We start from the raw sequence: 16,332 nt of genomic DNA on the forward strand, positions 1-16,332 counted from the left end.
TGCTTCAGAACAGGGAAATGTACACTATTTCACAAATTTACAAAATTTCACAAGCTAGCGAAATATCTACTACTATATAGTAGTAGATATTATAGTATATTGTATATAATATATATTTACATATTTTTTTATATATATATATTATAATGTATATTCTCTGAAACCATCCTTGCTCATGGTACTTGACCAGCTAACATCTTCCACGCAAGATGCAATAATTTTGGGCCTGGCTAGCGATGTTCACCTGACAGTGACATGGCAAAATCTGAGCTAGACAGCTGCAGAGGCAACAGAATGGGCCTCTTTAGCAATCTGTAATCCAAAATTTTCTCAGTAAATGAGTGACTTTTGATAGCATCCCACAGGACTAGGGAAATCAATACAAAAACAAATAGGAGGCTCCGATTTCACTTCAAAAAGGCATAAGGCAGTGTCAGTATTAGAAATATGACACGTGGTGAACATTGCATCATGAGAGTTTTCTGTTAACTACTAGTCCTGTCATCAACCTTTGCAATAACTGCTTACGATTGCTTATGACTACACAATATCTGCTCAGAAGGTCTCTCAGCTTGTTGCCAACTCTCAGAAAGTGCAAATTATAATCCCATGCCCAAAACTGGACGGCTGTGGTTGCTGCCTAGCAACTAATTGATCATTTCTGTCAAGCTAAAGTCCCTAACAATTCTGTTCCATCTTTGTTTGGGAAAGGAATCAAGAGTGGCTCTCAAATTCATGGAACATTTTAATGCTATTAAATGAGAAATGTAATCAAGGACTTGCATGTTCACCCACTGTTTTACAACTAATGCACAACTCTTGGTGCTGCATGTGAGTGTTTTCAAACACCACCACATATATGAAAACCTACACATGACCAAACACCTTAAAATGCTCTTCCATTTCTACCAACTTTGATTTTAAGCTAAAGCAGCTATTGACACAACCTGAAGGAAGGCCATCTTTCCTATCTAGAATGAGCTATAATTCTTATGACTACCATCACTTGCACTGAGATTGGAGATAGTTTTTAGTGCAGCCATTCAAGACAGAAAAAAGTTTATTCTAAATTTATTAGAATTTTCTCCTAGATTCTGCCTCTGATTAAGTAGTTGGTCCTCCAGTGGTAACTGTAGTGTTCAGTCTTCATACCTGAGCTACTATTTCAGCCAGGTATTTTACAAACATTCTTGGTGACGCAGACAATTCTGGAATGCTACAGCTGTGTACCCACAGCAAAACTCAAGAACTTCTTCTGGCCAATCTGAACGTCGGCATTCTTCAAATCAAGAAATGCTTGTAAACAGGCAGCCATAGCGGGGAGCAAGTATTGCTACCTAAATTAAGCACTGTTATTTTTGGAGGTTATGCCAAACTTGAAAAGACCTTTTATGCTTCCATCAAACATGCCATATTTACCTCTGTGAAGATGCTATGTGTGTGCAGCAGAGAATAACACATATGATAACTTCCTTCCCAGGCAGGCATTTCACTATGAAGACAGAACAATGACCACTGCCTTCACTGAAATTGGTTTGATATGCTTTTAGAAAGGAATTGGGGTTTAAATCCCCATATGCTGTGAGATGTGCACCCCACAGGTTGACAGCACTCATGCCTTTCAGCAGACATAAATCTTCACCTTTCCTTGTCGTTTAAAATAGCTCTGGCTTTTTGACCAGTGTGTCCTCTAGGATACATCACTCCTCTTTCACAATACTAGTTCTTTTGCAGATGTTCCCAACAACCCCACTGTGGTGTTAGATTTATCTGTGGCTGCCTATAAAAGTGACTATCATCTGAGCTTTTTTAGTTTTTCTTAACCTCCTACAGACTTGATTCTTCCAAGCAAAGCAGCTCTTCCCCCCCCTCACCCTCGTGTCTAGGCATTTCACAAAATAAAGCTGGAACAAAAAACCAAAGTGTGTTTGGAGGACAAAATAGATCCATTTTTGTGCCTTGCCTCTCATTACTAGGACAAATTTAACCAGCAAATGTCCCAAACAACCCCACTGTAGTGTTAGATTTAACTGTGTCTCCATTAGAACAGAGGCCATTGCCACCAAAGCAATTTGTGCTGCTGTCATTGATACCTGCTGTATTGGTGTCTTCTTCAACACCTTCTCTTGGAATGCTGATGTGAAAAAGCTCTTGCTGATAGTTAAGCTTAAAAAGTTAACCTTGTAACACATAACATTTTATCCTAAAAACCCACAAAGTCTTTGAACCCAGTTTATGAGTGTGCTTCTGCTCATCTAACTCATTATTCTCTCATTTTTGCTGCTGAAGTGTGGTCTGAAAATGAAAGGCAATATGGTATGCAAATACAAAACAGGAGGCCAGAATTCTACTGAGTATGAAAGAACTTTCTCCTAAATGTTTCAGAAACCATCCATACGAAGAGTTAAAAATATCTGCAATTTTTTACATGAGTAAGACTTCATCAGACTGTTTGAAGTGTCATGAATTGATGCCAGTAATACCTAGTTCTATTACCTCAAAATGCCTGCTTACATCTCTCTCTTCAGGTTTAAACAAACAGTACAATGTTTTGACAATTAAATGTAATTATCTTTTCTAGAAGCTTCACAAACCAAGCTTCAGATACAACCACACTTTTCAGATCTTGAGAAATGTCACCCACCCTCCAGGTGTCTTGAGACAGAACTGCAAATGGCTCTCAGGTAGTTTGAGCCAGTTCTGTAAGGTCCCAGGATGAATTTCATCAGGTGCAGCCAAATTGGGCAATTCCCAATGATACAAAAGGAACCATGTTTTACCTTAAGATTGTGTAAATGTAACTTCCACCAATACTGAGCAAACAGACTTAACGTGGTAAAAAAAACCAATAAAACAATCATATTCATAATTCTTTTCTCTGTGTTACACATACAGATCATGTTCTTGCTTTGTGTATGTTCACTTTGTGAAATTCAACCACAGACTATTGGGTAAAAAGTATCTCATTGAAAAAGTGCACAGTTTATGCACATTTAATGCTTCCAAATGAGGCTAAAAAGAAAACATTCTCTGTCCAAACAACACTTAAGTCATTAAACATTTTATACCAGAACCTTCAAGAAAATACATTCTATAGCACTAGGATGTGGTGACAGTTAACAGAATAAATACCAGTAAAACACATTTGGTAAAAAAGTGACAGCGTAAGTAATTTCCCCCATATTTTTGCACAACTGAATAAACATATAATTCAGTCAAGGAGATTTCCAAATACTGTCGAGTTCCTACAGTGGCTGAAGAAAGACCATATGACCAGTTTCAGGCTTGCCTTGAAGGAAATATGAATGAGCATTTAGAGATTCCCCCCCTCCCCCCCCCCCAGCCTTTTAGAAAATAACAGCAGTTGCTGTATGTGCTCCCTTATTCTAAATGAGGTATCTAATATACTTGCCACTGATACACATGATTGTCTCATGAGACGTACATACCCAGCACCAGCCACATTCATATGAGAATCAAAGAACAGGGACCCCTCCTACCTTTGTCTGTTCGGGCAATCAAAAGATCCAGAGCTTCCAACACATGCATCTGCTTTATTTGGAGAGTTTTATCAAATACTTGCACCGATGGTTGACCATCTAAAAAAGAAACAAACATATTTATCCAAAATCCTGCTAAAATTTCCTAATCACCTGTTTTGACCTACTTCTTTCTTGTAATAAAAGCCTCGTTTTTTTTCTTGTGATAACAAAAAAAAGCTGCACAAAGCTGCTACGTATAACACAGCATCATAGCCAATATTTCCTCACAGGAGAGTCTTATCATTGCCATGGATCACAGTGTGCAGCTGAAGCCTGAAAGGGACCTTACTTTGGAAAGTTTGAGAATTATCACCGAAAACTAACTTCATTCCCTCAGTCCCGCTGGCCTTATGTGGCACACAGAAGATATGGGCTCAATATCATTGCTATGGAAGAAGCAGGCTTTCATTGTCTAGCTTTTGGCTTCATGCTCACTATCATCAAGGGCTAAGAAATCCAGATAAGCCATTTAAACACTCCTTGAGCTCGGATGTGACTTCATAAGTCTTTTCCGATGATCAAGAAGACAACATCTGAAATAACAAAACATTCAGAAATTTGCATTAACATTGGCTCCCCAATATGGCTTAATTCTGGTGCAGAGAGAATTTTTGCAACTAGATTATGTAAACATTATAAATTCACTTGGACTGGTAACTATCCCTGTAGGTGAAGACCTACCAACACCTGAACAGAGCTTATGAATATACATCTTCAAGAAAATGGTCAGATACATAAAAATTGACACAAAAACACTGGATCATTTACTAACCATCTATTAACAAGATGCCAGCATCTGTAGAAACCAGCAAGGACTGGCCCCAAGAATCTGCACAGACAACCTCATGAGGAAAATTACTGCAGAAAGATTGAGATTCCCAAGGCTATGAAGTAACATAAGGGATACATATTAAGTATGCTAAGAAATACAAATCATACAGACACAGAATGAGATGGACAATGGCAACTAAAAACATGTAAATGCTTTTGGCAGCATACATTTCCAAAAATTTTTAAATTTGAAATATCAAAATTTAGTTAATTGTCTTGCAGAGGAAATACTCTCTGTATTAATTGGGTTTGGACACTAGTAAGTGTAAGACACATTCCTGTAACACTGGAATTAAAACACACACAGCTGATACTCAGTGCAACCCTGGAAATACTCAGTACGTACTTTACTTAAAAAAACCCAAAACACTATAGACTTAAAACGTATGTACCACCATGCATATGCAATTTGCTTACAAAATCTGGTACTACAGGAAATAAAAACACAACTTAATTTTGTTTTAAACTTGATGCAGAAGTTAAAATAAAAGATGGTTGCGTATGGAAGATGGCTTTTTCATCAAATATTCTCAGATATAAAAATATCCACACTTGCTTTAACTTCAGAAATGCTTCTGCCTCCAGGCTCATCTTTTATTAATTTGATATTGGCTGTAGAATCACTTTGACACTATACATTTCATCTTTGCTGCTACAGGATCTAATTACAAAAGTAAATAAATAGCATGCAGCACTGATATGCAATGTCATACTCAATAGCATTTAATTTTTTCATAACTCTTCTCAGACAGATGGGTTCACTCACCTCCTTTTTACAAAAGCTTGTGGTTGCCAAGTTAGCCGTGGCATCCCCTTTCACCGTGGTTTTCAATTTCAATGCCTAATACAAACAGATGTTTTATTTAAATTAAGTTTTCGTCAGCAATACCCAAGCTAAAGTCTATAAAGAAAGGACAATTTAGGACAACAAAGTAAGTCCAGTTTGGAATTCCTATCACATTTTAAGTAACGAGGAAAGAAGTGGAATTCTGTATATCCTGAACAAAGACTGTATGAATCACTAGAGGGCTGCTAGGCATCTTCTCAGCCAAAACATATGTTGGTTGGGTTTTTGGGCGTTTTTTGTTTGTTTGTTAAATGGAAACTCAAAATCAGAAAAGAAGCGTCAAACATCGTAACAGAGAAAAGCCTCCACCCCAAATCATACAAGCTAGTCATCTACACAATTCATTCTGTAAGCTAGCTGGATAGAGGATCCTTTTATCAATTATAGAAGCTCACCTTTCATTTGCAAAACTTCATAACAAACCTCTAAGTCAAACTATATATACATTGCCAGGGCTGCCAAGGACACATGGTCACAGTATCGCAAATTCTTCAACTAAAAGTAACTCAAAGCGAGCTGATTTTGAAAGGGCTAAGAACTCTAGAGAAACACCATATAAACATAGTTTTAGCAAGATACACAGTAAGTCTGTTTAAGGTATCACATATACCTTCATTGCTAACCTTTACAGCAGCGTTCCTGTAAAGCTATGACACATGGAATTGTCACAGCATTCTTTAATGCAAAGTTTAGAAATTACCTAAACCAATTTTACTGCCCTGAAGTTTGCCTACTATCACGCATGGTCTCTGAAGTTTGCCTATCACCACGTATGGTCTCTGTGAAGTGGCAGTAATCAGCTGCGTGCACCATTTGCACATTTGCATTAAGCATGGCTGTCAGCTTACAGAGATGCACAAAATACTTCATTGCATTAACTTTTTAACTTCATCCCACCAGTCAGCTGAGATCACCTTGACAATAAATAAATGATTTAAATATACTGCTGAGCCAGTCATCAGTGAGTTTTGTTTACCGTCTAAAAACGCAACTGAATATAACTAAGGAGACAGACACATTCATAGAGTTTGGCAAGAATGATTAAGAGCTACTTGGAAGGCAAGTTAAAATGTGTTCAAGCCTACAGTTTGTAACTTAGAGGAAAGTTCTTTTAGGGAAGGGAAAGATTTAAATGTGAAAAGAACCTTCAAAAAAATACAAACAAACAGGTATCTATGAATTTTTAACCCACATATAGGTTTCCCTTCGATGAAGGCCACGCCAGGGATGGAAGTCTTGTTTAAATGGGTCCCAAACAGATTGTAACATGAGTATCTTATCAGAGTTTAACTTAGGGGAGGTGAAGGGGATCAAGCTTATAGGCTTCTATACTTTCAATAACCATGTTTTCCTTCAACTTCTGTAAAGTAGTTAGTAAACTTGGGGAACCTGCCTAGAGTGACTAGTTATTTCAAGGTGGTTGGGGAAAAGGTGGGCAAAGCACAGAGGAGCAGACTTTGCAGCCCTGCCAATGCAGGCTCTAACAGCCCTGAGATTCTTTTGCACCAGCTCTCAACCACCTGGCTCCATTCTGGCTACCTTTAACCGGACCTGGAACTTCTCAAACTCTTCCACTCTTTAGCTTACTAACTCAGATAAAAAAATGAGATGGAAGGGAGGAGGCTGGGGTTTTGCTGGTGGTGTGGTTTTTTTTTTTTTTTTGTTTAATTTCATTTTTTTCTGTTTTGGTTTCCTGCTCTGTTAACTCCTGCTGAGTTAAATCAGCTCAGAAAAGAGGTATTCTTAAGATAAGCAGCAGAACCGTGTCACCAGTCTACGATCAAGAAGAGACAAGCGGGAAGGGACAGGGGAACTGATGAGCATACACACTGTCTTTCTTCCTGCTGCAATGAACTATCAGATCAAACCAGACTATCTAAATCATCAGGAAGTTTTACTCCTCATGGAATCAATAAGCCCACAGAAATTGAAGTCAGCATCTGGTATGTTCAAAGATGTGTGGCAACCTCTGATTTAGCAGAAAGACTGTCAAAACTTCTTCCTGGCTGAAGTAGGGTAAATAATTTGTAAGAAATTCAATCTTAATAAGACATATACAGGAAATCCATGAAAGATTAGTTTTTCTAAAGCACAGAAAAAGACAGAGCACTCTTCTGCTTGGAGACAGAAAGCATCTGCTGCACGAAGTAAGGAAGGACCTTTTAGGTTTGATCCTAAGGGGTGATTTTTCCAACATTCCTTTAGCTTATGTATTTTATAAATATTTGTAATTGTGTTGTGTACCTCAGGTGTTACAGATAAATAATTCTACTCATATTTTACCTTAAGGTAGCTTAAACTAACAGAATACTACAAAACTATTTCTGACCACAGAGATCTGCATTAAGTCCTGACGTAACTCTGCAAGCTAATCAAATTCTAACAAAAGGGGTGACGCAGTCTTTGTAAACATAGGTGCGTGCCTCCTAAATTGATCCTACCTGACCAAGTCGGACAAACTCTGCTTGCCGAGCTTCTTCTTTCTTCCGTGTTGATTTTGGGGACTCTGGTAACACATCGCTGAAGGACCTTCTATTGAGCATGTTCTAAAACAGAAAACATTTCTTTTTTAAATTGAACCAAAAGTTTTCATAATCTTTCAATCCGAGTTAACTTAATGTGATATCATTTAAATTTGGGGTTTTTTTTCCTGTAGCGATGAATCTAACTGTATAGCTTCTCAGAGAACAGAAACTGCAACTCTGCCAGTCCTTGAGTGCTTTACTTCTCAACTTGTCATAGTTTATCACTGTTATGTTCTACACAATCATAGCAAAGACCACAGATATGAATATATGGACAAAAACCTTTAAGCAGACCTATTTAGCTAAGAGAAATAAACAGTGGGAAAAAATATAGCACCTTGCTAATTTTAGAAGTATTGAACTTCTTTTTAGTTATTTAAGAATCACCTTAAGAATAAGTCTTCATCACCTAAAATGAAGTTATCTCATTGTTACCCAAGGGTAAAAATGATCCAAATTTACACATAATGGAATAAGTAATTACAGGTTTTATGGTGACAAGACTAATACCTGTATTTGCAAAGCCTAAATTTCATATTCCCTTGCTGCAGTTAAGTTTATACAAAGTATGACATTGTTATGCTTCTCCTCACACCTGGTTTAAACAAATGCATGAAGAGTCCTATCCTGAAAGGACTGTCTGTAAACTTTCATATAACTGTAAAACAAGTTATATGACAATTGGTATTTAGCCTAGTGTATGTAACTCAGTGCTTATTAGGATTACAGTCTTCTAAAGCAACGGAACATTCAATCTACTAGTGAGAACAGGAGAGCACGTGAGGTATGCAGAGACTTCTGACTTACATTTACCTTGTGTAGATCAGGCATCAGGTCTTGGTATAAAGAGCGGATCAGCATGTCTAGAGTGCGTTGACGTTTCTGAGAAAATGTTGGGGTTTCCAAGGTGGCTTTTTCCCCATTTATTACTAAAATATTATGGAAAAGAAGATACATTACCTAAATGAACTTTGACAACTTCCACCAACTCTAGACTGCCTCTGTACAAAAATACCTGTTTTCCCCTTAGTAATTTAGAGTTGCCTCCTTTTTGCACATTTTTTAGTGAATAATGATCCCTTAAGCTTAAAAGAAAAAAATTACTAATAGGAGAATTCTTCAAGGCATCCCAATAACCTCCTAACTAATTAAAAAAAAAAACAAAAACAAACTGCTAATCAATTTAAGTACTAAACCAATTTAAATATGCAAAATGAGTTATCAGTCAAGTTCCTGTCAGGTAAGCATCTAACTGTAATAATCACGATCAGTTCTCAAACATTTCTTTCTTGCTGATTTAGAAGGGCAAGTAAGAGTCAACGAAAACTGAAACTGAATCATTACAGAATTAAAAAGTTCTTAAAGGTGCTGAAAGGCACCTATGCAGCACGCATTCAGAAAAGCTTATATTTTCAGGTTTTCAGAGCTGCTAACCTAACACCTTCTATTACTAAATATGGAAAAGCACTATAAATTCTTTCAGCTCTCCAATTCCTTTAAGAAAATGCAAAGCTAAATATGGCTGCATATTCTGCAAAAATAAAAGTCAGTTTGTATCTAGTAGCCCAAGAAGCATAATTGAATAGAAATTCAGATTTTTGTTCATCTGACTGAAACAGTTTCATGGAACTGACATCCCACTTATGCTACAGATTTGAAAAAAAGTTCTATACGGAACAGCAGCATACACAAGAAAATGTGTTTACATTTTAAACATCGTTAATTTCAATATATTAAAGCACTTATTAAAAAGTGTTTCTAGCAAAAGAATAACTCACTTACATTTCACTAACACAAAATCCCTGAATTCCTGGTGATTTGTAAACACAGGTGGGGAGGGAAGGGGAGGCCCAAAGAGAGGAACACTTTCTTCGGAAAATATTTTCAGCCTATTGAAAGAACAAATCTTTATCTATACTGAAAGTCACATTCAAAACCCACCATTTTTATAGACACTGTTTCAAAACTGAAGAACGAACTGGAAACTGTTATCTGGGTATGTCTTAGGTAAGAACCTCCCACGGGTCTAACAAAAACCATTCCCTTGGAATTATTCACTAGAGCAAAATTCTGCTTCCTTTACACAAACTAACACTGGGACACTAACAATTACAACAGAATTTTGCAATTCCACTTGTAGAACAATGCTTTTAGTGGCACTAGCAAAATCTAGTCCTTTCAAAAAAGCTGTAACAGAACAGATCTTTGCCTGCAAAATATGTTCTCCTTATAGATTTCCACCTTACCTATGCATTTACCACATGCCTGAAATATTAGATTTGTTCTGAATAACAATGGCTTACTGCAGCTGAATCTGTATCTCGGGAACAGCAAATTCATTTCACTGAGGAAGAAAGAGTCAGAATGACTTCCATGACAGCTGGACCTGCTGAGTTCTTTTGATCCATAAGGAATCCAGCATAGCAAAAATTAATGGCAGGTACAAAAACTGTGCATACAACATGCTCAGCAAGCCATAGCTTCTTTAAGGTAAGTAATCATTCCTCAGTATTTCAAGTGACAGTCTGCACAATGTTCTTCACTGTAAGATAGCAGTCAGACAAAGATCTTCCAAGCAGTATGTGCAGCTGACACAGGTCACAGCAAGTTAAATGGTAAAATTATAGATTCAACCCATCTCTACTGTTATATAAACCAGTCAGAATTCACTTGCTCAAAAAAACAGCAGTGATTGACTGGTATCGAGCCAAATGGATTCTAATGGATTCATCTGTTCTTTTTTCATGCAAGCTTAGAAACTGTGCATACAATCTGAAATGCAGTATTACATTTGCATAAACATTGATCACGTTAATACTGTTTTCACAGATTCAAGACACAGTTTCAGAGATGCCCTATGTTTATCTTATTCCATCCAGGAAAAAATAATAATTTATCACTACATAGGGAGTGAAACATTTCTTGGCTAAAGCAGAATGAGTTAAGATGGGTAAAACCACAACAAAACTGACCAAAACAATAGACTTCTTGAGTGACATAAAATATAAAGTAATTCTGAGCAGAAATTCAGTGTCAGACCTCACAGTGGCATTGCATATGAAACAAGGACAATTTGTCTCAAAAGCCTAGAGTATCCCTGGTTTATTTTGACTGAAATTTTGGCCACTTGGAAGACCGTTTTCACACAAAAAACCCCCCAAAAACCCCAGAAAGAACAAGAGTCCTGTGCGTGCCTAAGGTGAAGAGACAGAAAGAAATGTAATTAGGCCAAGCTGAAATATACAGTAACGTGTTAAGCCTGTCATACAGGGTAAGAATACTGTGTGATATGCACTATGGGAAGATGTGTTAAGACTGGCAGAATGAAGCAACTAAGGAATAAGACAGACTGATCTAGTAAAAGCAGTCAGTTATTCAGAGTGAGAGACAAATTTATCTTATTTACTGCTACTCATTTTTTTCCCAAATAAACAGCAATGTAGAAAGTATTTGCCATGGCTAGCCGATCTACTGACTATTAGCTTACAATTAGGACAACATTCACTTCTTAAAGGCTAATGAGGGATGCATGCCCAGGTTTCTGTCCCAAAACAAGAGGAAAAGAAGGAAAGAAGTAACTGAGCTTTCACTGCACATCATAATCATGAACATGTTTTGTGCCTCTCACAAACTTGGGAATGCTGAAAAGCAGAATCTATGAGGACAATCGATTGAAAAAAAAAAAATGCAAGAAGGTGCTCACAAAATCTTTGAGCAAAATAAAACTACTCCTTTTTTTAACTAGGCCACAGACATTTTCCAAAACAAACTTTAGCTACCAATGGGGGGGCGGGGGGAAATAACCCACATATGTAAACTGAAGTATCATGCTGTTGGATTCTTCTCTGGAGCTAGATTTAATGGCATGCTGGAGAAACATAGTAATACAGATTTCTCTTATCTTATTGAATCAAGATTTAAATTTCTTAGCTATATTGAAAAAGAAAGTTACTTCTCGTGAAAAATTCTTTTGACATGTATTTGTCCATATATATGTGTGTGTATATATATATACACACACATATATATGGACATGCCTGTGGATATACATGCACCTCAAGCACCCAAGTTTGTAGACTTTCGACTCCTGCACCTATGTGTCATACTTGCTTTGCCTCATCTCATACTCCACATCAAGAGCAACAACGATGGTGTGAACCCTCTCCTCCAGCATGCCCCAAAATAAAGACTCCCAAATACTAAGGGACTCAAAGAACAAGGTAAGATAGGGGAAAGCATACATCATTATCAGCAAGCCCTCTTGAAGAAATCCAGTTAATGTTAGTCCATTTTCTTCTTCCCTTCGCATTCTTGTGCATTTCCACATTTGCACTGCAGATGATTTCAAGTAACATTCGTAAATGAGTAGGTGAAGTTGCAGTTGCACAAAAAGCACCAAACTCTTACTGCTAACAATTGAGTTTTGGAGCTAGGCAAGAAGGCTTAGTTAGTCCTGTATCTTTGAGATACAAAAAGTTCCAGTAACCTATATTGCAGCAAGAAGAACAGATTCTTAGATGATTGGGAAGACTGGAAGTTTTTTACACTTTGTAGGCTGAGCAAAGCAAGCCAGAATTTACATACGTTGGAATGGTTGGAACCACATGACTGGATCCGAGCAACAGCTTCTGAAACCATGGACTACAGCTGGTATCAGTGATCTGTATTGTGCATTGAGGGAGAGGCTGTAAGAATGCCTTCTACACTTGTACTGTATTTCTTAGCTGTCAAAGTGATATGGCTTGTTCAAAACTAAAAAAACCACTAGTGCCAGGTGATGAGTGCCAGGGATATTGCTGGTGTCTTCCACAATCAGCCCAAGTCCTCAGAGTTATGGAACTGTAAAGGAAGGAGGAAGCAAAACTAATCTACCTAAGGACCCTGTGTTCCTGGAAGCCATTTCCAAGTTCAGTTTCTTTCTTTCCACTACAACCTAACTAGCAGTTCACCTCAAAGGAGCAGACCCAATGCTGTCAACCTTCAGCTTCGTCCTGCAAATGTGGGGTAGAATGATTTGCAAAGAGTTTAAAATTTTGCTAAATGATAACTCATGTCATGCAGGCTCACACAGCCATTAGAAATTTGCACTCAAAGCCTAACACATTGACCTCACCCTTCCATCTTGCAAAGTTTTTATCTTTGAGTGTTGTAGACATACATATACACACACAGATTCCAGTCTGAGGCATAATTTTAGTTTCATGCCCTGAAGTTTCCTTTCTAGTGCTGCATAAACCAAACATTTTGGTTTCCCAGTATAAATTCTTTAGCTGTAAGAGACTTCAGCATCTGAGCTGGCAGCGATTTCAAACCTAACCAATCCTCTCAGGCACATACCCCAAACAGAATGCAATTCTCCCATTTCTTTTTGACCTAGTCTAAGCAGTAAATGGCTCAGCATACTTTAAATAGAAGAGGGATCACTGAAGATATTGCTAGTACTTTGTAAAGGAGAAATAACAGTGTCAAGTCTACGTGCTATACTAAGAACTGCAGCACACAGTGGTAGCTAAACGGTGGCTCTTTTATTTCTCTTTACCACTTATTTGGTTCAAGCCCAAGTTGAATCCCTCCCATGGGTTTGGACTATGACATCCCCCTGCCGCTCTGCTTTTGCAAGACTGACAGGTGTCTCTGGCATCTCACCATTACCTCAAGACAATAGTTGGGCTTAACAATTTGGTTAAAGCCACTTTGTTTATTAAAGCCTAGGCACGAAGCTGCAGAAATGCTTGCTTTTCAGATTCTGGTGAGACCTAATGGACTCAGACTTGGACAGCATATGCCTCCAGTGTGAGGGTCCCAGGGCTAACTGAAAAACAGATGAAGAACACATGATTTACCAGCAAAATTCCACTAGGTTTTAAGTATGTGAAGTCCAATTGTACAAGTACTCTGTTAAGATCCCCAAAAATGAGCTAGTTTGCTTAGCTACAACTGAACCTAGACCTGTAAGGATCCACAGTCCCTGACCATCACAACATCACATCTAATTAACTTTCATCACACATGTAGTTCACTGTGTCATTGATCTCACCAGGTCAGAATGTTCCAGGCATATCTTCCATCATTTTGTTACATTTCATCTAAAAAGTAGTTTTGTTTTGCCCCCTTAGCTTATGCCTGTTCCAGAATTTCAGTTTTCTGACGGTTAGAAACATGCAACTTATTCATAGCCAGTTTACAGCCATCTGCATCCAGGTCCATATTGCTCTTCAATTTCTTAAGTTCATTTGGCTTCCTGGCATACAGACAGGTGGAAAATACAAAATGTTTTCCTGTTATCTCTAAACCATCAGAAATTCAGTGTGAAGTTATTTGTTACAATCAGCACCTACCTGTAACTATCATTCTGCTTATTATATCTCACTAAGGCAAAAATATCTGCCATGCAGTTAAGGAAGTTAATCCAGTACTAATGAAGCTCACATGTATTTTAATATACTTTTTTTTTTTTTTTTACTGCAGCAGATCGCAGATTTAATAAAGGTAAAATATATTAATCAATGTAAATATATAAAATATTCTAGACTATACACATATTACCATTTATAAAGGAGGTCCCATACAAATTTTATTGTGTTTGATCAGCAGTTTTAAAAATTGAGCTAGTACCACAAATACAGACTTCTTGCTGTTACATGAAGCATAAAATGTGCTATATAGTGTGTTTTGTGTGTGTTTGATAGACTTACGATTAAAAATTCTTTCAGTTGATAAAAAAAGTACTGATTTTGAACTTTGCTTATATCAAAACTTCCATTGAAGGAAAGATTCCAATGAAATAATTTAGCTAACAATTGTAAGAAAATAAAGAGGAGGATTTAAAGTGCAAGTACACAAAAATGTATTACCAGTCTTTATCCATAACTTTGGGCAAATCTGGGCAAAAATCAGAGAAATCCTTATAGTTGCCTTGCAAGATATTTTTATGGAATCAGAGGCTTCTTGCTTTGAAATATTTCCTTAACACTGTCTCTTAAGTTTTCTGTCCTTATAAACAGGGTCAAGGAAAGTCTAAGTCTGAATAACTTTATTGGCTGTATGGGTTTGTTCCAGGTAGAACGAAGAGACCTTTGCCAATAGCTGTGATCAGCACTACTGGAGACTGCACAATAAAAATGACTTACGATGGGATTCAATTACTTCAACGTAAGCATCCAGTGCTATTTAAGATGCTTGAGAGTATGTTGCCTAGTCTCCAGCTGCTATTCCAAGAGGGGCACAGATCTCCTGTAGGCGCCGAGTCATATCTGCCAGACCTGTGCAGACATCTCAGATGTGCTGGGACATCTAACTTGGTACTGGATGCCTTTATTTGGGTAACTCGATCCTACCTACAGATGAATCATGGAAAACCCTTATAGTAGCTATCATTGCTGTACAGGAAAGCACAGTGGTATACCTGTACGCTAATTTTTCCCATGGTAGAAGTAACAAAAAAGGGGTGCTATGGCATGTAAGAAAGTGAGTACAAAGCACTAGTACAGATTCAGTGAGCTTTGAGATTTACCACATCTGACAGATCAGTGTCAACCCACCAGTTTTCTTGCAGACACCTTTATCCCTGGCTAGGTCAACTGAAAACATCAGGAAGGTGATAGGACTCCATCAACTAGCTGTGGGTTACTTAAAATGACCTAAATGATAACACGTCCTTACGGATTTAGGCCACATCTGCCCCTCCAACTCATTGTTACACCAAGGACAGCTGAACCTCAAAATGTTTGTCAAAAATTGAAGAGCAGGGTGCATCAGTTACATCATAACAAGTCTTCCTAAGAGCAATATGGGAAAAAATATTCCTTTTTTACTAATGCTGACACTCTGATGAAGAGGTACACTGACTTGGTAAACATTTCTTATTAACAATATTTAGGTTCCTCTGATATCTAAAGATTTTTTTTAATTGTGGAATTCTTTTTCTTCTAGTCACTTCTTCCATTTAGTGTAAAAGAGGTTAATATTAAGAGCTCAAATCTAAAAACTAAGACCAGCCATGGACAAAACTAGCAAGAAAGTTCTAACAGCAGTTAGTCAGCCTGAGAACTAGGTTTAGCAGTCGTAAGCTTTGCGATCATTTTCAAAAAGTCAGCAACAGAGCATGGATAGAAATAAGAATTTTCTTCTTTCCATCCATTTTTCTTCATCCCATTCCATCTAGCATAATAGATGCCAGACTGGGATCTGTGGACCACTAGTGTGACCCCATGATAATCCCAAGCGATTGGCAGCTGGATTTTGGAACCATATTGCCTTCACAGTGTTTTCAACCAAAAGTCTGAAAAACACAGGCTGCCAAAATCTGGACAATATGTGGTTTATGGTCTGAAAGATTTGAGAAACACTGATCCAAAATACATAAATATTTAAAATAAACAGCGTCTAAACATTAAAAAAGCAATATTCAATACTTAATGCCAAATTAATTCACATCACTAACAGAAATATTTTTATGAATTTGTATTTTATGAAAATGTATAAAATTCAACATGCAAAGTGATCCAAATAAATGCCTTCAATAAAAATACAATTTAAAAATCACATTCTGGTTTTGACCTTATCTTGTAAGTGGTTCAACATAAAA

General features: G+C 37.4%; 1 protein-coding gene across 9 annotated transcripts in view; it reads right to left on the bottom strand.

Annotated features, from left to right (window-relative positions):
- Positions 1 to 16,332, bottom strand: part of GARNL3 (GTPase activating Rap/RanGAP domain like 3) — a 54,768-nt gene that overhangs the window by 9,886 nt on the left and 28,550 nt on the right. For 6 of the 9 annotated variants that reach the window (XM_069771494.1, XM_069771496.1, XM_069771499.1 and 3 more), the window contains 7 exons: positions 14,084 to 14,129; positions 9,528 to 9,634; positions 8,553 to 8,674; positions 7,662 to 7,766; positions 5,140 to 5,214; positions 4,315 to 4,426; positions 3,501 to 3,599 (listed from right to left, as the gene is read on the bottom strand). In XM_069771494.1, the coding sequence (XP_069627595.1) occupies positions 3,501 to 3,599; positions 4,315 to 4,426; positions 5,140 to 5,214; positions 7,662 to 7,766; positions 8,553 to 8,674; positions 9,528 to 9,634; positions 14,084 to 14,129 (666 nt within the window). The remainder of the gene's footprint in view (positions 1 to 3,500; positions 3,600 to 4,314; positions 4,427 to 5,139; positions 5,215 to 7,661; positions 7,767 to 8,552; positions 8,675 to 9,527; positions 9,635 to 14,083; positions 14,130 to 16,332) is intronic. The other 3 variants (XM_069771495.1, XM_069771503.1, XM_069771498.1) reach the window with 1 other exon arrangement.

This window comes from Haliaeetus albicilla, chromosome 26, assembly GCF_947461875.1.
Source record: "Haliaeetus albicilla chromosome 26, bHalAlb1.1, whole genome shotgun sequence".
NCBI classification, from domain to species: Eukaryota; Metazoa; Chordata; class Aves; order Accipitriformes; family Accipitridae; genus Haliaeetus; species Haliaeetus albicilla.